General features: G+C 42.0%; 1 protein-coding gene across 6 annotated transcripts; it reads right to left on the bottom strand.

The window, feature by feature from the left end:
- Positions 1-562: 562 nt before the first annotated feature.
- LOC143846745 (DNA ligase-like protein) lies at positions 563-15453 on the bottom strand. 6 transcript variants are annotated; one of them, XM_077355291.1, is made up of 9 exons: positions 15297-15453; positions 8045-8166; positions 7883-7968; positions 7719-7814; positions 7535-7629; positions 7414-7454; positions 7241-7324; positions 1663-1761; positions 563-784 (listed from the first exon to the last, which is right to left on the bottom strand). In XM_077355291.1, exons 1-9 carry the CDS (start codon positions 15358-15360, stop codon positions 566-568), a joined length of 906 nt encoding a protein of 301 aa, XP_077211406.1. In that variant the 5' UTR covers positions 15361-15453; the 3' UTR covers positions 563-565. The 6 variants fall into 6 exon arrangements, with proteins under 6 accessions (XP_077211406.1, XP_077211410.1, XP_077211411.1 ...); XM_077355294.1 differs by having other exon boundaries at positions 729-868; XM_077355292.1 differs by lacking the exon at positions 563-784 and adding an exon at positions 875-1424.
- Between the last annotated feature and the right edge of the window lie 7386 nt (positions 15454-22839).

Raw genomic sequence — 22839 nt, 5'->3', positions numbered from 1 at the left:
TTCCAAGGTGGAAAGACCTTTCCTACAAACCAAACAGGCCCTAAGAGGATAAGCTACTAACCTTTTCTTCCACTTTGTGGGTTTGAGGCATTAGGGGGGACTGCTGGACATAGGCGGTAAATGTGGTAGGTGAAAAGGAAAAGAGAGGAAATTTTTTACTCTAACTTGTTTTTCTTTTTTGAGTTGAGGGGTATTTAGGTAAAAATCCATGTCAAAAAAGGTGTTTTGGTGTTTTGACCTCGTTTCACAAGGTTTGAAAAAGGTGTCATCCATCCACAATTTCGTCATTTACGTGTTACCCATTGACAATTTTTTCTAAGATCATTAGCAAGGTAATCACCAGTTAGAGAGGCTTCGGCAAACAAATGATTTCTCAAAATCAACATGGCCGTCACCTTCAATGCCGATGAGAAATTGGCTGACAAGAAAATATTTCTACCATTTAAACTTGACCCATGAAAGGGAAATGAATGGGTGCAACAGGGGTTTGTGGAGCTGTACTGCATAGCGATTCCAATGTTCTCTCTGTTAATAACTTTTTTCTGGAAAATTTTGGAAAGAATGTCTAAAAGCTCCAACCTTTTTTACACGCCAAAAAGATAACTTGATCGATCCCATACAATACCTTCAATTTTGGATGACATCCCTCTAAATTAACAGTAATATCATTTTCCACTAAACTGTGGAAAGAAAAAGCTTTATGAGAAAAATTTCTATCAGAAATGTTTTTCTTGCAAGGCAGGCGCTGGTATGCCATCATAAAGCTCTTGTGACACACGGCATCCTAGAATAGGGCATTCGAAAGATGCGTCATAGAAGTGCATCTTCGTATCATTTGTCATAGAAGAGAAGGGAAAACGTTGCTAAACTGGCGAAAGAAACAGGCCCCAAGTGAAGTTACGAAGATCCAAATTTAATTAAGGATGAACTTAATATCATGGAGGAAGCATAAATTCATAAGGTTCAAATTTAGTTGATCAAAAAAGAAAGAAAAATTTATGTCTCAAGTATAACAGAAGTAATTTAGATGTTAGCATCTGCAACACTCCCACATCGGAATAGTGAAATGATGTTGATGGGGCTTATAAGGATTTGGGCACTCTCCCCTTAACGGCTAGCTTTTGAGTGTGAGTTCTACCCGGGTCCCAACAAGTGGTATCAGAGCTAGGGCGTGGTAACCCCAGCATATGCCCAAGGAAGGAAAAATCCCTTATGGGGGGGAATCTCGTAGTTCCCACGTTGCCTCCACGTGGAGGAGCGAGATTGTCCACGGTGCTTCCACCTGGAGGGGGGAGATTGTTGGGGGGTTCCACGTGAAAGCAATAATTCCACATAAATGGATGTGGATGGGCTTATAAGAATTCGGGCACCCTCCCCTTAACGGTTAGCTTTTGAGGGTGAGTTCTTACCGGGTCCCAACACACCTAACCAAGAGAGAGAATCTATTCTCAAATTAAAACAATCATCACATGAGAGATTCAATATCAACTTTGCATGCAAAATGTGAAGAAAGGTCATCAAGAAAAAAGCTGAAATAATCCATTGAACAAATGGATGGCAATCTTCTTTCTTCCTCCTTTTTTCCCAAGTTTAAAAAGGCATGGATTCATTTCAATTGATTTTCGGAAAACAAAAGTATTTTGGATCATTGAAAAAACTTACAGTTGCTTCTGCCTTGGCTGCTGAAAGATCGGTATTTTCTAGTATATAGGCTTTGGATGCTTTCGATATTGCTTCAATAGAACCAATAGCTTGAATCAGCTGAACAAAAGAGAAGATAAATGAAGTTGCTCTTTTGGAGGATAAATGAGATTAGCAGAACATGGCAACCTTCATGTATGCAAATGTAGACAGACAATCACCATGCATGTGTAGTTCAGACATGGTAGTGTGCAGTAGTTTTTTTTAAAATAGGGTGTCCCAAAATCAGACACAGTGACTTAAGATAACCTGATATTCCAAGTCATCTCTAGAGTCACATATAATGTTCAACAAAATGTACTAATATTGGTTTACAAATGTTTAAAAACTAAATTTGAAATGGACTCGATAGAAATTCAAATCAGCGGATACTCAAGACTCGGTCGAGCACACAATCCACTCAAATGAGTTTCCTTAGAGTTTGATTAAAAATGTTTTACAATATCCTAAAGAATTGGCCAGGCATTGAGTTACAATAACCATAATAATAATTAGGCATAGACCAATCTGGAATGTGAGTTGTTAAGTCCTAGCATGCCATAAATTCATTCCCAATTTCTCAGCCTGGTTCCCAACAAATAGGCTAGGTAATTGAGATTGAAATACGAATCTGATTAGAAATCACTTAAGCCAGATACTGAGAAAGGTAGATTAAGGCCCTGCTTGTTTTGGATTTTGAGAACCGATTGCGAGTCCAAAACTGATTATTGGACTCAAATTTATGTTTAATTTTTGTTGGGAGTTCCATGCAAAAGCATTTATCCCACATCAGAATAGTGAAATGGTTGTGGATGGGTTATAAGGGAATGGGCACCCTCCCCTTAAGGCTAGCTTTTGAGGGCGAGTTCTACACGGGCCCTGACAAATGGTATCAGAGCTAGGGCGTGGTAACCCCGGTGTTGCCTCTGAGGACGGAGAAAAATGTCCCTTGGGGAAGATCTTGGTAATCCCGGTGTACTTTCGAGGGTGGTGAAGTTCCCTCGGATAAGATCTAGTAGTTCCCACGTTTGCCGCCGTGTGGAGGGGTGCGATTGTCCACGTTGCTTCCGCGTGGAGGGGAAGATTGTTGGGGGTTCCATGCAAAAGCATTTATCCCACATCGGAATAGTGAAATGGTTGTGGATGGGTTAAAAGGGAATGGGCACCCTCCCCTTAAAGGCTAGCTTTTGAGGGTGAGTTCTACCCGGGTCCCTGACAATTTTGAGTACAATAATCAGTTTTGGACTCACAATCGGTTGTCATAATCCAAAACAAACAGGGCCTACGTGTAGACTTGAGTCAGACATATTCCATCCTTAAAAAAGCTGTGTATCAAAGGCATTTCAGCCTTTCAGGTACATGCACCTCAGTCATGGAAAGGGAGGCGGGGGTGGTTCTTGCCTAGGCACAGTCTTTGGCCCTGTATGTTTTGGACTTTAAGAACCGATTGTGAGTTCAAAAGTGATTGTTGGGATCAAAATTAAACGCAAATTTGAGTCCAAGAATCAGTTTTGGACTCACAATCGGTTCAAAAAATCCAAAACAAACAGGGCCTTAGGTAGGAAGAAATGAATATCAAAGCCCTCATGACTTCCCAGCTGAGGATCTCCAAGGTGCTCATCTTCTACTGCAAAGGTAAAATATTGTGAGGTGTCTACCAAGGACCACTGTAATAAGGGTATTTTACAACATTTTACATGCCTAATAATGATAGCCGGGGGTAATTAAACCCCCCAAACACAATGATATCCCTTTGTAAGCGCTCAAAACAATATCACATCCCTAACTTTATCGAGAAAACCTCTTCCCTAAAATGTTCCAAAACTCTCTTCCCCTAAAACGTTTCAAACTCTTTAAAGCCTCTTTCCTTCTTTTTTTCTTTTTTTGAATATTTTTTCTACAAAGTCTTTCCCAATACGTGGATTGCTATAGGTGAGAAATCTCTTATTGGTGCCAAATAAGAGTTCAAATAGGAATTTTCGGAAAATCATTGCTTTTCAGAAATTTCTCCAACTTCTCCACGTCATCTCAAGCTTTCAGTACGCTTTTTTTGGTAAACCACTTCAAAGGATTGAAATGATGTTTAAGAAATGGCTTCAAGCCTCCATGGGTCAGATTTGTAAAGGGGAAGTTCCTACATTTTTTTTTTGTTCTGAGTTCTTTCTTATTATTATTTATTTATTTATTTATTTTAATGATGACTTTAGCCGACCCCAACTAGTTTGGGACAAAGGCTTTGTTGAGTTGAGTTGAGATTTTAATGATGACTTTGATGTGGATGAATGCTTAATCAAAGGATCCAAGTTGAAAATGTGATGATGGAAAAGACCCTGGGAGTAATAACATGATAAGCTGTATATTTTTCTATAAGCCAGGGATTTACTGAAAAAGGACCTGAATTCACATTATCTCCTCTCGGGGTGTTTTCGTATCTGATTCCTGAATTCTATCTGATCCTCAATGTGAGTATTCATCACAGTGTTAAAAAATGCGGGATGCGGCACGGAAAGTGGCCGAAGAAAATCCTAGTCGACTCGGAACGACGCGGCCGAGTATTCGGTTGACGCAAGTCATAATTCAGGATTGTCAAAGGAGTTTTTATTGACGTTGTAGGGTAAAAGGGAGTCCGTGATGATGCGGGGGAGTTTTAAAACCTATGATTTGTGGACACGGACACGAGTGTCGCGTGTCGACATGGACAGAGTGTCGGACACAGTAACCCCGCTGATGCAGATTGTAGGCCCAATGAGAGGCATATTTACCCAATACGACTTTTAGGGATTTATTTCCATATTATTTAGTCTCTAGGATTCTTATTTCCATGTTTTAGTTTAGGGATTTCATTTTCCATGGAATTTAAAAGCCCTAAACTAAAACAAGGAAATAAGAATCCTAGAAACTAAATAATTTGGAAATAAATCCCTAAAAGTCTCATTGGACAAATATGTCTCCTATTGGGCCTACAATCTGCATCACCCCCAAAATTTAGAAACGGGGATACAGGTAAAATAGAAAGTATATATGATATAACAACAAATATTAGTTAAAGAAGAGCTAAAAAATGTTAATAATAAAAGAGTTAAACACAATAAGCAAAAATAAATAGAATGTCACGCTTGACAAGGCACAAAAACATGTCTACGCACCCACATTAAGTCTAACACTCATAGTAGTACAATGAAGACACGCGTGTCAGCAATAACTTCAAAGTGTCGGCTAAATCAATAGTTTAAAACTATGGTTTCATCTCTTCTTCACTTGAAGAGCTATAAGAGTCATTGGTGTACAGTGAACTGTCCCAATTAATACGGCACTTCTATGCCAAAAGAATAATTCTAATCGGAGTAGCCTTTAGCTTGACACGACTTTGACCACTTAGGGATGGGATTTGTAAGTCTCTCTTCTTGTTCACTCGTACTCAAAGAGTCCTTACCTCCATTTGTTTGTCTCTCCACTACCACCTCTGAATTTACCTTAGTTCGTTCAAGGACGAGAAATTAAAGAAGTTTGGACTCAATAAAACTGTGTACCTTTAAGTGTGAGATTTCCTTCCCTGTCATTGTAGTCCTAATGTTGCGACTCTTCATGGAATCCTAACTCACCCCCTAAATCTATGTGAGGGTTTGATATTCGTCGATTACCCTGCACTCACATTGCCTCCAAGCTATCGTTGCATCTTCCACCTGCCTCTTCTGATAGGATTTGAGCTTCAATTTGTTCATTTCACTGACCATTTTTTATTCCTCCTTAAATTATTCATGCATAGGGTTTCTTGGCACTAAATTCGCCTTTTCGAGTCTTTTCTTCTCCCCCATAATTGGCCTATTCCTTTCCTCAAACACCGCCTCCTTCAATTACCCGTCAGATTCCTTTGAGCTTTCTCCTACAGGTATTGGAAGAAGCCCTCGAGCTCATCCTCTGAGATTTTAGTTGCTCGACACTACGGGCATGTGATGGGGATCGTCGAAGTCCGTTGCAAACTTATTCTAGGCAAGGCCGCATTTAGGAGGCTGCATAGGGATATTTTTTGGTATTTTTATTGTTTTTAGGGATATTTTGGGGATTATTATGGTTATTTTGGTCTTTTAGAGATTTTAGGGGTATTTTAGTCTTTTATGATTGTCAATTGCCTATATATAGGCTGATGTATGACTTTTTAATTAGTTTTGATGATTAATTGATTGATTACTGATATTGAGTTCTCCTTCTCCCATTTTCTTCTCTTCTTCTTCTACTTCTACATCTTCTCTTCTTCTTCTACTTCTTTCTGTCCCTGGACTACATCAGCATGGTCGTGCACATAATACTCTTCCTTTTATTTTATCCCCTTTGCTCTACTTGTAGAGTTCTCCATATTTAGTATTTTCTCCTTAACATACTAGTCTGATTTCCTAGTCTGCCCATATAAAATCGAGTATTCCTAGTAACTCTTTGTTCGAGACTATATTTTCCCTATCCTTTTGTCGTAATTACCTCATTGCAATCATGTTCACCTTCACCACTCTCTACTATCCATGAGTATCTTCCCTTGTACAAGGAAAGGACATCTGCATTTAATGCTTCTCTTGCCCCTACATTTCATGCCTACAATTTGTCTTCCCTGATTTTCCCTCTAACATATATTAAAATAGGTGGGAGAAGTTGAAATACCACACTATTCAAATCAATGATTTAATCCACCTTGCTTTGCAGGGATGACATCTGAATCATCCAATGTTAGGCTCCTTCCCCTGGCAATCAATCCTTTCGGATCATTTTCCACCACCTTAGCTAGCCCTTCACCCTATTAGATGGGCCCTTTCATCCATGTTTGCATCGGCATGTTGAGATCGATTCCTCATAGGCAACTTTCCATCAGCACATCTTCATCTTATCCAACCTAGTTTCCACTATAGGAGAATCCATTGCTCTTTTCTTTTTGTAACATTTGGCACTCCTTTCAATTGAGATATAGAAACACTCTCTTTTGATCGAAGGAAAATCTGCAACTAACAAAATTTCTCTCTGCATTCCCCACTTACTGTGGATTGTCCATAGACGAAGGATTTGGTAAATCACTGTGAATTATGTCTTGAGGATACTGACTCAATCGATCTTTTGATTCGTTGTAGGTTCACTTGGAGGATATGGTTGTATGTTCTTAGCATGTTCAGAGTCAGTTGAGTTCTCCGAGCCGTGTAGCGGAGATGTTTGGGAATTGGGCCTTCACTCTTTGGAATCCTAGATGCAGAGTTTTGTGAAATCTCTTCCTTGGGCACTGCGTTGTGGATAGTTTGGAAGGAAAAGAACAGAAAAATCTTCAAAGGGATATCGAGAGGTGTTTGGAGTATCCAAAGAAAGATTTTATAAGTACATTAGAAATAAGTAAATAGTATATCAATCATAAGGGAAATGGGAAAGTATTGGTTGAACCCCATGTGAAAACAGTTTCCAAGCATGCATATCTTTTTCCTGACCTGAGCAATTTTTCTGATAATGGCGTACCCCTCTTATATAGAAATACATGCATTTAAAATAAAGCATGTGAACATGATTGCTCCACAAAAGTAAAATAAATTACCGAATTTCCATCATGGTTGTCGATGCCAGGTATAGATGTGACAACTTTAAGGAAGGCATCCATTGTCTGCACCGATTGCTCGCGCTTTACCAATATAAATCACATATTTCAGCTGCATCTCAAAATGAGAAGAAAAAAGAATAGGTAAAGATAAGTTTAGAACATCAACTTACCTCCACCTTCAACTTGGAGACGGCATCCTGCTGTTTACATACTGGAGATAAGTGGTTAGGACACATGAGTATATAATTCATGAGGATTTCTACAAGTCAGTGACAGAGATTGATAGTTCACCCCCACGGATATGTGCTATCTTCAGAATCTTCTCGAATCCCATCTCCAAGTCCAGAACCGGTACAAATGTTGGCCTGCCAAGCTCCATACCATACCTTTACCAGAATCACGAATACCCAAATTCATTATCGACTCATAATCCACAGAAGAAGCATCAATTGACAGAGAGAATTGTGCAACTCACTTGAAGTATGATCTAACAAAAGAGTCATTTTGCTCCCTGGTTGGGACATTGACGATGACATAGAGAAGCCCAAACTGCCCTTTCAATTTTTGGATCCTGTGTAGCATTATCATATCAAACAGACCACAAAACAGGAAGCTCAAATCACAGCAGAAGCTATCTACCTGGTAAAGATGGAGACATTGTCGCAGTTCCAATTCGTTATGAAGACGAATGCTACTGATAATCCTCCATTGTTGAAAATGAAATCCTACATTTCACAGCCACGCAGCTTGAGCAGTCAACTCATAGCAGGACATTAGGAGCAAAAGTAAGAAAGCAATTACAGGGGCGATTGGAAGGAAGTTGAGTCGGTATGAATTTTCACTGAGGAAGGATGAGATGAAATTGATGAAGGATGGATGTTGCTCATTTTTCCATGTACTGCTCATCATACATACCCCACTACCTGCCAAAATGAAACATGGGGTCAAGCCTCGTCTCGAAGTAATTAGGAATGTATATGGTTACTACTTTGAGGTAACATCTTTGAACCTGGCTTACCCACCAAATAAATTATTAAATAAAGGAACCTTCATGTTTTCCCATAAGGTGTCACAAGGACATATAGAATGATAAGCATAAAAGTGATAAGTCATTTAGCTAATATCTTCATTCACGTAGCTGTTGCAACTACATGATAAATATTGCAAGATATTAGGGACACCTCATCAAAAGTGATAAGAAACACAGCCCACTTGTCATGTGTTTAGGATAGCTATCACCGTTGATAATTATCTCTTGTAAAATAAGAGCTCTTGTACATTTCACACACACACACACACACACAAAGGCCTTTCGGTGGACTGATTGAAGAAGATCAGCCAACCATTAACTATCTCTTCCAATTTCATTTTATGGTATCAGAGCATATGATCTTTTGAGATCACAGACTTAAACCTCTCGGCCTTAACATCGTTTCAGCTATTGCCCCATAAAACCTGAAATTATTAATGGCTTCTCCCAACTCATCCAGTCCATTGTCATCTGCCACTAACAATTTGTCAACCACACCAATTCCCTCAATATCCTTGACAGCTATATCTTACTTGATTTCAATCAAGTTGTCGTCCACAAATTATCTTGTATAGAAGAACCAATTTCTTCCTATTCTCCAAAGTCAGAAACTTATTGGCTAAATCAATGGAGATATCAGGCCGCCTCCTCAATTTCTTCAATCCAATGATGGATCCAAGGTCCCTAATCCAGCCTATGACACACGGGAGACCACTGATCAGATAGTCTTAAGCTGGATCAACGCCAAGCTTACGGAAGAATTACTGACAGAAATTCTTGGGCTTTCTACCTCATTTGCAGTATGGAAGTCATTGGAGGATACTTATGCACATCGAAGAAAGGAGCGCGAGTTTCAATTGCGACAAGATCTATTGTGCTGCAAACAAGGTACATCAACTGTTACTGATTACCTACGGCGCTTCAAAGCTATTGGAGATGCTTTGGCTGCTATTGGCAGCCCTATTCCTGATGGTTACAAAGTATTTTCGGTACTCCGTGGTTTCGGGCCCGATTATGAAGCTTTTGTCACCTCTATCCCGGCGAAACCCCTGTTACCGACTTATGATTAACTCATTCCCACACTCGTCAACCAAGAGCAACGAGTTGAGATGAACAAATCCATTTTTGGAACCTCTCTGATTCAGCCTTTATTGCTCACCAAGAAGGAAATCAGAAGAAATATCATCAAAACTTTAGCGGGAGGAATTCCAATAAACCGCCAATCACCGATCTAATGGACAGAACCATTATCATCGCGGCTCTAATCAAAATCAGCGATCCAAACCCAACTATAATGGATCTTCAGGAAATCATTACGGTGTTCGAGTAGCAACACAACCCCATCATCACGTCCCTCATTCTTTCCGCCGGCATCACCACGTCCCCCATTCAACCCAGACATTTGCCAAATTTATGGGAAACAATTTCATACGGCCATGGACTGTTGGGAGTGGTTTAATCAGGCTTACCAATCAACCAATGTTCAACTTCTCTTGCTGCTTTATCTATCACTGATCAGGATGACCATCAGTGGTACCTTGACACCGGGGCCACTTCTCACATGAGCAATAATCCAGGTAACTTTTCTTCTCATACACCTTATAGAGGTACGGATCGTGTTTATGTCGGAAATGGGGATGCTTTACCCATTACCCACATCGGATCTACTAAGGTTTCTAGCGCATGTGGTAATATTTCTCTTAACAATGTGACTTGTTCCTGGAATACAAAAGAATCAGTCAGTCAGTTAGCTGATGATCATGATTATACAATTGAGTTCTCACGTTGTGGATTTGTTATCAAGGATCGGAAAACAGGGACGATTCTAACAAAGGGATATAGACGTGGGGGTCTCTACTCCTTCTTCAATAACAATCATGAGGCACGACTTCCAATAAGACCTTCAAAACTACCTTCATTAGAGGTGTGGCACCAGAGACTAGGTCACCCCTTGCTGAAGGTTCTCCAAGCATTAATAAATGATAGTCATCTTCCAGTCTCTCGGACTAATAATGTTGAGCGCCTTTGTGAGGGCTGTCAACTTGGTAAGGGATGTCGTTTACCATTTTCAAATAAAGAAGATTTTTGTTCGGTCCGCTTTTATGTAATTTTTATTGATGAATGTAGTCGGTTCACATGGTTTTATCCAATGAAATGCAAATCTGAGGTCTTTACATGTTTTAAGAAATTTCAGTATTAGGTCAGTAACTTTTTTGGAAAATCAATCAAAATATTACAAAGCGACAGGGGTGGAGAGTATAACTCTCACCAATTTCTTTCGCATCTTGATCAATGTGGAATTGTGCATTACACTTCATGTCCCCATACCCCACAACATAATAGTATGTCAGAAAGGAAGCACCGACATAAAACAGAGACTGGCCTTACCCTTCTTTTTCATAGCAAAGCTCCTAAGAGCTTATGGGTGGAGGCTCAATCGTCTGCCCTCTTCTGTGTTACACAATGCCTCCCCATATTCAGTGTTATTTGGTTCTAACCCTGATTACACAACCTTACGTCCATTTGGATGTCTCTGTTACCCATACCTTAAAGATTACAATGCACACAAATTTATCCCAAAGAGGCTACCATGTGTGTTTGTTGGCTACAGCAGCATGCATAAAGGTTTTCGATGTCTACATCCTCCGACTGGGAGACTTTACATATCTCGACACATTGTATTCGATGAGCTCATCTTTCCTTTCAAATCACGTGGTATCAACTACTCTTCTTTTCCAATATCGTGTGAAGATGCCATCACATTTTCATCCACACCGTTATGGCTTTCAGACCAGTCACTCCCACACCACAGGCCAACTACTGATCCTCATAGTCATCCTAAAGTTGAGCTTCCCATTATAAACAAACCCTTGTCAGTCACTTCTACCCCAAAAACACCATCTTCTTCAGAATGCTCATCCTCTATACCAGACCAATCCACTTCACCAACCCCATCCACTCCACCATCCTCACTTACTCAACCGACATCCTTCCCGCCAAACACAGTGACTGTTTTGCCGGAATCCCAGACCATCCCCACTGGTGAAATATCAACTTGCCTTCCACCGATTTCTTCATCTCCAGGCCCCCTCTTAGCGCCTCCATTGGGCCCAAAATCTACTCATCATATGTTGACTCGCTCCAAAGCTAAGGCTCAAGGATTGAACCATACACGCCACCCCATTACTTAGTTGGATCTCTCTAGATTTTCATCAACCCAACGTTGTTTACTTGCCTCCATTGATAGGCTCACTGAACCGAAGACTGTTAAATCAGCCCTCAAGATCCCACATTGGAAAGTCGCCATGGACGAAGAGATGATTGCTCTCCATCAGAATTGCACTTGGACTGAACGTAATCGGATCAAAATGGGTCTTCAAGACAAAGTTGCGATCTGATGGAACAATTGATAGGTACAAAGCCAGACTTGTTGCAAAGGGTTATAATCAACTCCAAGGCATCGATTTCAACGAAACCTTCAGCCCTGTTGTGAAGGCAACAACTATTCGCCTAGCACTGACTGTCGCCGTTGCCCTTAAATGGAAGTTATGTCAGCTCGACGTAAAAAATGCCTTCTTGAACGGGTTTCTTACGGAATCTGTCTTTATTGAGCAACCACCAGGCTACTTGGACCCATCAAAACCTTCGCACGTTTGTTGGTTGAATCGAACACTCTACGGCCTCAAACAAGGACCACTTGCATGGTTCTCTCATCTCAGTAATTTCTTGTTCGACACGGGATTTGTATGCAGTAAGGCGGATCCTTCAATGTTTGTCCTCCGTCATGGCCATGACATACTCATTTTATTACTTTATGTTGACGATATTGTGTTGACAGGAAACAATGATGCTCTCCTCTCTATGTTCATCAACCACATTAGTGGAGAGTTCTCGATGAAGGATATAGGAAACCTTCATTATTTCCTTGGCATTGAGGTTTTTTCCAATTCCAAAGGCATATTTCTCTCCCAGTCCAAATATGCCAAAGACCTACTTGTAAAGGCAGACATGATTTGACTCTAAGCCCCTACCAACACCTATGCAGGTTGGTCAAAAACTTCACTCATCTGGGGAGTTGCTATCTGATCCATCGCCATATTGACAACTAGTGGGCTCACTCCTATATCTCACTTTGACTCACCCAGATATTGCCTTTAGCGTCAACTCAGTGTGCCAGCACATGCAAGCTCCAACAACAGATCATCTTCGTGCCGTAAAACGAATACTACGATACATTAAGGGGACGATTCATCATGGACTTTCACTTAGGTCCAGCAGACCATGCCTTCTCTATGCCTATAGTGATGCAGACTGGGCTGGTTGCCTCGATACCCAACGTTCGACTGCTGGCTATGCTATTTTCCTTGGCATTTCTTGCATTTCTTGGAGCGCAAAGAAGCAACAAACTGTGTCACGTTCAAGTTCTGAGGCTGAATATAGGGCGCTTGCTTCCACCGCTGCTGAGGATAACATGGATAATGTATCTCCTTCGTGATATGGGATTTTTTCTTTCCAGAGCTCCCATAATTTTCTGTGACAACAAGAGCGCTACACATATGGCAGCTAATCCTATAATTCAAGCACGTACAAAACATGTTGCTATCGACTTTCATTTTGTTAGAGAAAAAGTTGCCGCCGGTTCTTTACAAGTTCAGTTCATCCCTTCTGAGTTACAAGTTGCGGATGTTTTTACTAAGAGTCTAACCAGGGGAGAGTTAATACGATGGAGATTCAAGTTGGGTGTTCAAGATATCCCCACGCTCAACTTGAAGGGGGGGGGGGGGGATGATAAGCATAAAAGTGATAAGTCCTTTAGCTAATATCTTCATTCACGTAGCTGTTGCAACTACATGATAAATATTGCAAGATATTAGGGACAACTCATCAAAAGTGAAAACACAGCCCACTTGTCATGTGTTTAGGATAGCTATCACTGTTGATAATTATCTCTTGTAAAATAAGAGCCCTTGTATATTTCACACACACACACACACACACACAGATACACACACACACACACACACCTAAGAAGCACGGGTACTCTCCGGAGGCCCACGTACCCGTGTCGGGTGCGTATCGGGTGCGGGTGCAGGTGCTCTTGGGTACTCTTTCGGTACGTACTGGGTACGCACCTGGGTTTGTGAAGGTATCGGGTGTGCACCGGGTTCAAATTAAATCGAAAATTAAAGATTTACAATAGAGGGGTTGAATATATCAAAATATCTATAATATATATCTCGTAATTAAAAACCTAACAACTTAGAAATATATTAGATTTTGGTGACGTAATATTAGATTTTGACGATGTTATTGTCATTTGATTGTTCTCCAATTAAGTTGTTTGAATTCTTTAACAAAATATTTAATTTTTTATTTTTATAAATATATAATAAAATATAAAAATATATTATATTCAGCATACCCCCAACGTACCCGTATCCTTTTTTTTATTAAAATCACGTATCCATATACCCGTATCATGTCGTACCCGTATCCGTGCTTCATTGATACACACACACACAAAGGCATTTCGGTGGACTGATTGAAGAAGATCAGCCAACCAGTAACTATCTCTTCCAATTTCATTTTATAGAGATAGTCTAAAGATGAAGTTTTCATATAACAGATAAAATGAGAAAATAAGTTCAGGACATAATATCTAAGAATCTAAACAATAAATCTTAGGATATTATGTCCAATCTGTGAATCATAAATGGTTATACTGATATCGAAATCTACTCGAATGTGTCAACCAGCTACACAGTGCCCTGTAGGATAACTAACATTAGCTGAACAAGAAGATTGAGCACAGTCACATATACCACTCCAATAAAGTTAATACTTTAATACAACAACTTTCGTAAACAAAATTACAATATAAAAGGATTGGATAATACATACTTAAAAATAATTCTTTAAGTCTTATGCATAGAAACTTACTATTCAAATTTGGATTATTATTTGTCTTAAAAGTTTGTAGCTTATAATGCTGCATGAAGAAAAAATGTAACTGGCTGGAATGTTAATTACATCATTTTTAAGGTTCAAAAAATCAGTATTGGTAGGTGTATTGGCTGGAGGCCAAAACGACATGTATAGGCCATATTAGTGATGCGTATCATTCGTATCGGAAAATGCCTTATGAATCTGAGTGTAAAAGAACGTCGTGGTCCTAAAAAAGAATGATACATTGTTACGACCATGATTTGTGTTTAATTTTATTTTGAATGATTGCTGGCATATTTTCTTCGACAAAAAAAAACTATGTTTTGATAAATTTAACATTATTTTTTTTGTGGTATATATGACTGTGCTAAAAGTGTCTGCCAAGCTTTGTTATTAGTACTTGAGCTAAAAGTGTAAAAGACTTATTTTAACCAAAGAAATAATCAAATTAACAATAGAAAGGGACAGATAAACAGATACATATTCGGATCGTGCTCAAAACAAAGAACCTTCAAGTTTTCATTCTCACGTGCATCGGACAGGCCCCTTACTAGTAGTCCTTACAAGAAAAAAAAAACTACTCAATCAAAGAATCTATACTCACTCGTTTAGGCTTCAAAACAAACATTCCGCATCACTACAATCTAACATTGGACCTAATCTCTATTACCTATCCAATCAAAAGCAGCACGTACACATCTACATCTCACATTATCAATGTTGTATAATTTTCTAAGAAATACAACGAAAAGTACACAAAAAAAAATAAAAATAAAATCAATCGAGTGGTTTCCGTTTTCAGATCTTACTTCACATAAAAATATGGCAACAATCACAGGATGCGTGCAGATTTGCAGATCTAACCTAGAAACGAAGAGAAATGACGACAAAATATCATCAAAATTTAAAAAAAAAATGTGTAGATCTTAGAGACATCCAGTCTTAATTTCAGATAGCTTGCTATCGTTTCAAGTGAATATTCAACGATTTTTTAGCTTCTAACTAAGAGATTTTCTTCTGAGGTGTTGAATGTCGAATAAAAGTTGCAGAAATGAATGCAAAGTTATAAGAAATCACCTGAACTCGAAACGAGTAAAAGATCATTGTCTGGATCTCTGCAATTTTGTCTGAGACTGCTCATTATTTCTGCAACGAAGAGGAGGGATGGGAAAAAAAGCGATAATCCGTCTTATTTTTTGAGCTTTTTTGGGGCAGATGAGAGTGAAACTCGCTTCCTGATATTTATAGATACAAACTTTCCAATATGCCTATGAGTTTTCAGGGAATTACGGAAGTACCATATAGTTCACGGGACTTGGACTGAATATGCCCAAGCTCAACATACTTTGACACTAAGCTTATAAAAACTTGTTCGGATTGGGGCTTGGGCCCATTTCTTCTAAACAGTGTTGAAATGAGCTGTACCCGTGTCGATCTATTTTTTTAGTATTTTGGGGAGGTAAGCTGGGTTCGAACCCCTGACCTCTAGGTCAAAGGAGAAAGCCTGGGCCACTGAGCTAAGGGATCAATACCTAGAAATTAAGGGGAAGTCTTGATTATATACAAGTAAAATGGATTGCATTTTAGGTGTATTGAGTTTGACAACATTTGGGCATTTTGGGTTTTGTCTTTTCTCGATTTTATTACTATCTGAAAAATGCAAATTCAGTTACAAGGGCGTTCTCATTGATCCAAGGAAAGACAATGTATTTATAAGGGCACAAAAAATACAGGGCAGTGATATTTTCACAACAACCCCCCCATCGGCGTTACGTATGCACTCCCCTTATATGGTGATTTAACGTCAAATGACATTAAAGTTGCACACTGTTCACACGTCAAATCACCTTATAAGGGGAGCGCATACGTAATGCAATGGGGGGTGAAAATATCATCTCCCAAAATATAAGGAAATAATGTTGACAACTATAACCATAAATGCACTTTGCTTATAAGGACTAATAGGAGTGCCCTTGTAATTGGTTTCTTGTAAGGACGTCCTTAAGTCTATCATTCCTCTAGAAAAACATATTGATGGTGCCGAAATCCGGGTCTGTGATCGTGCGGTGGGTAGAGAGCCTCCGTCCAGTATCTACAATCACAAACAAAGGCGTCAAAGGGTCCGGGGTGGGTCCCGAACGACCACTTCGACACCCAAGTCAGATTCCAGCTCAATCGTATAAATGAACAACAAGATTAATAGAGGGGGTGACTAGGTTACCAAAATTAAACATAGGCTATTTCTGTTATTGGGGTGGTCGAGTTGGCTAAGGGATCTGGGGAGAGGACGGGGCAGGCATCCAACACCCTTTTCTCACACCTGCTTTTGGGTATGGTCACTTTGATGGGCAATTAAAGCTTGCCTTTAATGGTGCCCTCTAGTCTGGTTAGGTTTTTCTTTCCTCCCAGGCCAGAAGAGATTGGATCCCCTTTCTCACGAGTTTGGTCACATATTTACCCTTCTCGCTTGCATGCAATTCCTCCTCATTGGGCGCCACGTGGACGTTCTTAATCATTTTGGTGGTGAAGATCTTCTTTCCTTTTATTGGGTCGCACTCTGGCCGTAGAGGATTAGTGGCGTGCATGGCTTGCTAATCTTGTGTTTAATCCTTTCCATAATCGTAATAATGGATGATCTTGGCTCATGTTTTGGGCGGCGGGAGGGTGCCACATGGCGCGATCTGACATCTTATGCCTTATCTAATACTCCTCATTATGACGAGCGATTATGGCTAAGATATTGAGTATGATGGAGTGACACGTGGTGAGATCCTATGGCCTCACCGTATTTTGTACCTATTATAATACCTCCCTACTCCTTTGGTCCATGGAATGGACCAAGGGAGTAAGTTCTTTTAACCGGTCGTAGAATCTGATGACGAGGGTAATTATGAGAATCTTGAAAATACAGGGCAGCGAGGCGTTCCGATTGGTGGTGCCTTCTCGAGGGGTCATGGCATAATTATGAGGCACAATTTGACCATCTAGTAGTGGAAGGACACGTTTTGGACACGTCGCTTCGTAATCCAAGGGTTCCATTTTTGGTGTATAAGAAGGAGGTTTTTGGAGCGCTCTTTTTCACACGCTTCCCCTCCATTTTCTCATGTCCTTATCTTTCTTCCTTTCCCCTTTTGCCTTTTGAAAAACATGTTGAAGTCTAGCGATGGTTCCCCCTCCGTCAACAAGGGTGAGGCCATATAGTAGTGGAGGCCTCCAACAGTTCTGATTCGGACTAGGATTTGATGAGTTACAAGAGGGCCAAGCGGGACACGAGTTCTCCCCCGGGCTTCCCTCCCCATCGCATCCATTCTCCTCCCCGCGAGGGTGAATCCCATGAGGCCTACGTGGCCCGAAAGCGGTCTTTCTTCTCCCGTGTCCATCATCAGAAGATGGCATTGTGCAACCGCCTTTTGGAGATGAACGGAGAGATTGATGACTTGAAGGCGGAGAATCGGGAGCTGAGGTGGAAGATTTACCGACTTAATGAGTAGCTACTTGAGTATGAGACGGACCCCTTCCTAGAGAGTTCGCCTGAGGAGAGGGTAGACGACGAAGACCTCTCCAGTGAAGAGAACTCCCCGAACAGTCGCTCAGACTGAGTTCGGGGGAGGGGGTGGGCGACTGTTACTTCTGCGGTAGCGTCTCGATCATTTCTTCTCTCCTCTTTTTGGAAAAAAGTCATGTTTTATGGCCCCGTAGGTTAAGTGCCTTTCCCCTTCTTCTGTCCTTTTCTTCTCTCTCTCTCTCTCTCTCTGTTTTTTTTTTAGTGGAGCCCGAGGGGCCATAGCTTGTAGGGCTTGCGAGCCCATGATTTTTGTAGGCCCGCGGGCCATGTTATTATCAATGAATGGACTTTTCGCTATATCTGTCTGTTTTGTGTGGTTTCTCTTCTGTTGTTCTTGCATTAATTTGAGTAGAGTAGGTGTGTCTCTCAGATTTCCTTTAACTAAGATGGGGAGGTGTCGTTGGCGAGTAGGCGTAGAGTGGCGCATGGTTGTTTTATCTATCTTTTGAAGCGCAGGTCCTCATCTCGACATGAGTCTTCTGATTCGTCTAGGCTTTCTTTCCAGGTGGGATAGTAAAAATTGGGAGGGGGGGCGGATCGTCGCGCGTGGTTCCGAGCCCTTTTCCCCAACCGGTCTCTTTTTCCATCTAGTGGAATAGGAGCAGTTGGAGGGTACAGGCGGACCGTTACCCTGAATTCCGAGCCATTTTGTCCAACTGGTCTCTTTTTCCATCAAGTGGAATAGAAGCAGCTGGAGGTTACGGGCGAATAGTTACCCTGAATTCTGAGCCCTTTTGTCCAACCGGTATCTTTTTCCATCAAGTGGAATAGGAGCAGCTGGAGGGTACGGGTGGACTGTTATCCTGAATTCCGAGCCCTTTAGTCCAACCGGTCTCTTTTTCCATCAAGTGGAATAGGAGCAGCTTGAGGGTACGGGCGGACCATTACCCTGAATTCCGAGCCCTTTTGTCCAACAGGTCTTTTTTTCCATCAAGTGGAATAGGAGCAGCTGGAGGGTACGGGCGGACGTTTCAAATGGTGCTCGGGGTAGCTTGTTTCCGAAGTTTGCGGTAGAGGTTTAAGTGTCTTTTCACCAATAAAAATGGCGCTTCGATTATGGTGGTTTACTAAATCATTTCCACCGCGCCACGTGTAGGTGTCCCATCCGATTAAATGCCGGTTCACGCGTGCGTAGGTCCTTAACTTTAATCCATCTCCAGAAACCATTTCCTTCGTTTTTCCTTCGAAGTGAGCTAGGGTTGGTTTTTCATCTGGTGCTTTCCTTTGCGATCCTTTTCATTGGTTCATGGGTTTTTTCGCCGTCGATCTAGATCCCAACTCGAGTCTTTTTCAGTCATCTTTCTCGGTGAGTACTGCATCCTTTGGTTCTAATTTCTCATTTTATTTTTACAATGTCTGAGTCAAGCGATTCTCAGAATCCTTCCAGTGAGTCAGTAGTACTGGTGGAGGGCTCCCAACCAAGGGGTTTGGGGGGGTAGGAGGAGGAGATTGGTAACTCCCGAGATGACCAAATGGCGAAAGAACTAGAGTATAGTTTCGGAGTTTCTGGGTCAGAGTCTTCGGGGGCCACACGATCCGAACTTCCCTCTTGGGTCCCTTCCACCCGTAAGGTGGACATCATAAATATGATGGCCGGTGAGACTATCCGTCCTGAAGGCATAATGTCGATTGAGGGTACTCTGAGGAAGGGGGTAGAGGAGAGGATTAGGAAAGAGTACCGGATACCTGATGAGTACGGGATCTGAATCCCTACTTCTAATGACGGGGTGTGCGAGGGTGTTACGGAGGAAGAGGTAGCCTTCTATATAGAGACTTTTAGGGCGGGAGTTAGGTTTCCACTTTTGGGCATCATTATTGAAGCTCGATTTTTATCAAGTGACGCCTTCCCAACTGGTGCCTAACAGTTGGTGCACCCTTTTGGCTTTTGTAGTCAAGGGCGGTCTACACAGGGTCCAGGTTACCCTCCCTTTGTTTAGGGGTTGTGTCGCTCTTAGTCCTCTGGTGAAAGGCGGGGACAGCTGGTTGTACTTGACCCAGCATCCCCAAGTAAAAATTGCCATGAATCTGCCTTCCTCTATCAAAAGGTGGAAGGAGGAGTTTGTCTTCATTACTCCTCTGTCGGACGCGAACTGGGATTTTCCCAGGTCCTGAAGATGGTCTACTGAGTGGAGGAGGAAGTCCCTGCCCAATTCCTCGGATTACAGTAAGTTTGACTTGGAGAAGCTTATTTCTGGGAAACCCATTGATGTCTCTGAGTTCAAGGAGGAGAAGAACCTGAGGAAGTATAAACTTTATAGCATTTTGGAGAGGAGAGCCCACAGGATGTACGAGGATGTGGGAGAGAGCTCTGCCAGTTTTCATGGTCAGCCACTCTCCTCGCTCAAGGCTTTTCTCTTTCTAGGTTGCTCCTAGGATTGTCCCTTTTGTTTCTGAATTCCTTCCCTTGCTGTTCCCGTTGCAGATGTGTCGCCTGCGGACACGCCTACCAAGGGAAACGAGGTTGTGGGGGAATTGTCGAAGGGTTCTTCCGGAATGTCATGGATTCCTTCAGATTTCATGGTGGCGGCTCGGAAGAGGGCCGTCTAGGGTTCTACGGCGCTTCTGACCGTACCGTAGGGGCCAAGGACAAAGTGAGGCCTCCTCCTACTCCGGAGAAGGAGCCCCCGGCGAAGAAGGCTACTCCTCAGCACTAGCCCCAGGGGAAGGCTGCCCGCCCTCCCAAGGGTCAGTAGGTCCTCCTGTCTGATCCTCCGAGCCAGATAGAGGGGTCCAGCATGACCAAGTTGATACTGGATCAAATGTCATTTTCTGAGTAGTATTTCAAGATGCACGACGAGGTGTCTAGGCCGGAGTGGACAATAGGCGACCAAGACTGCTGCCTCAAGAATCCACGGGTTGGGGGTGGAGATGGGTCTCCTGACTGCCATTCCGGGTGACGAGGTCGAGCTAGAGGGGTATCCTCGACGAACACTAGCGGCCCGATACCTTCACTCCACATATTGTGTAAGTATTTTTAGCTCGTTATTTCCTTCTGCTTGTAGTTTGTTCGTTGATTGCTCTTCCCGGGGTGCCGTTCTATAGGTTCAGAGCTATGGGAGGAAGATGTTGGAATATATGTTGGAGGATGAATCTGAAATGAACACTTTCAGGGAGGGGTACGAGAAGCGGGTCCGGGATTTAGAGGAGAGCCTCGAGACGGCGCAGGTGGAGAACTTGTTGCTTTCAGATATCGTGAAAGATTTGCAGAGTAAACTTCAGATGTCTGAGTTCAAGAGGGATCAGGCGGAGAACAACCTTCTGGTAGCTCAGAAGGCTCATGCGGAAGAATTGGCAAGGGCTCGGGAAGAGTGGCGCAGTTCCGATGACTTTTTTATGGCAGCGGCGGATTACTGCCTTTCCGTTGAGGTCGATGCCTTTGTTGAGTGCCGTAGGCGGGTGCAGGAGATTGATTCCTCCTTTCCCTTGGACAAGTTGATGCATGCAACCGAGGTGCCCCCGGCGGAGGAGGTTCCTTAGGAATGGGTCATTGCAGCAGAGACGACCAAAGATGAGGGAAACAAGGCGTCTCCCTGCGTCTTGCCCGAGCCTGTGCTTCCGTCGAGGAATGAATAGCCTGATGAACATTTCATTTATATGTGCCGCATTTACTCTCGACACTCATTAGCATTTGGAGCCAATACATTGGGTGTGTAATAACTTTAAAGAATACTCTCTTTTCTTCTTCTTTTTTGTATGACTTCACTAGGGCTCCTGGCCATTTTTGTGGTTGTGGGTCATGTTTGGAGATTTTCCAGTAAGTTTTTCCTTTGTATGGGCGTTGCTGTTTTAGAGTAGTGATGTCGGCTGGAGAGACGGAATGCCTCTACCACATCTCCATGGGATACGGTGCCTTGGCAACCTTTTTGTAGGTAGGTCATCTTCCTCTCGAGTGATCAGTTCGGAGTTAATGGACCTGCCTGCCCTTATAAAGGGCAGGTCGTTTTTTCATGGGAAGCGTTCTAGGGTATTATCTAGGAGATCATCCTTGATTTTACCTCTTTCACTTCCCGTGCCCTTCCGGTCTAGCGCGTTGCGTGGGTCGGAGGGTGGAGATATGCATGATGTGGAGAAAACATCATTTCATTAATTCTGATGGAGATTACATCGACTTCATTCTGAAAAGGACAAAAAGAAAAAGACATACATGACAACTATTTCAAAAAAACAACGCTTATCCCTTCCTTCTATTGGTAAAATATTCGTAGTTTGTCCATGCTCCAGCTTCGGGGAACCGGGGTTCCATCGAGGTGTTCCAGTTGGTAGGCTCCAGGTCGGAGTGCTCGGGTGACCCGGTAGGGTCCCTCCCATTTCGGGGTGAGTTTTCCGGAGTTTAGGGGGTTTGAGACCTACGATCGTCGCAGCCCAAGATCTCCTGGCTGTCCTGAACGTGTCTTCACTCTGAAATTGTAATATCAGGCAACCTTCTGCTGGCAGGATGCAACCCTGAGTCTAGCTTGCTCTCTTTTTTCTAAGATTAGGTTAGGGCTGTTTCTGAGGAGTTCAGAGTTTTCTCGCTCATCGAAGTTTTCCATGCGGAAGGACGGGATTCCGATTTCCACTGGAATGACCGCTTCCACTCCAAATGTCAGACTGAACGGAGATTCTCCTGTTGTAGCTCGAGGCGTCATTCCGTAGGCCCAGAGGACATTTGGTAGTGCGTCGACCCAGGATTTTTAGACTCCCTCCAGTCGTTTTTTTAGGCTTTGGAGCAATATCCTTGTAAGCCTAAGGGTCTACTCTCCTATCTTGTTTTGATGATTCTAAACATAATTGATTATGCTCTTCAATACTAATCAATTTGCCTTGAAGTGTTGTGTTAAGCCCATAGGTTGATCATTGAAGGAACCAACACATCACATGGTCATGTTTGAAGATGTACCACACAAGAGTCAAAGGAGCTAAGTGGAGCTCACATCATCTCTCAAGTAAGCATACACAAAATGGAAGACCAATTGAAGACCGAGGCTAAAGAGAAGTTGAAGGTTACATAGATTTTATTGTACATATTTTCTCTTTAGATTTCTAAGTCAAGGCAAGGTTTTTCAAAAGAGTTTT

This window comes from Tasmannia lanceolata, unplaced genomic scaffold (assembly GCF_043159265.1).
Source record: "Tasmannia lanceolata isolate RefF3 unplaced genomic scaffold, GAP_Taslan_0.1 ptg000015l, whole genome shotgun sequence".
Classification (NCBI taxonomy): Eukaryota; Viridiplantae; Streptophyta; class Magnoliopsida; order Canellales; family Winteraceae; genus Tasmannia; species Tasmannia lanceolata.
This window is presented reverse-complemented; position numbering and strand designations above follow the sequence as displayed.

Excerpts from the sequence above, each read along its gene's own strand:
- LOC143846745 (XM_077355291.1), bottom strand. The coding sequence starts at position 15,360 with ATGAGCAGTCTCAGACAAAATTGCAGAGATCCAGACAATGATCTTTTA. Across the intron at positions 7,325-7,413 it reads TCTCCAAGTTGAAGGTGGAG|CGCGAGCAATCGGTGCAGAC; the intron begins GTAAGTTGATGT and ends ATATTGGTAAAG. Across the intron at positions 785-1,662 it reads CAGCCAAGGCAGAAGCAACT|GATGCCGTGTGTCACAAGAG; the intron begins GTAAGTTTTTTC and ends GCCCTATTCTAG.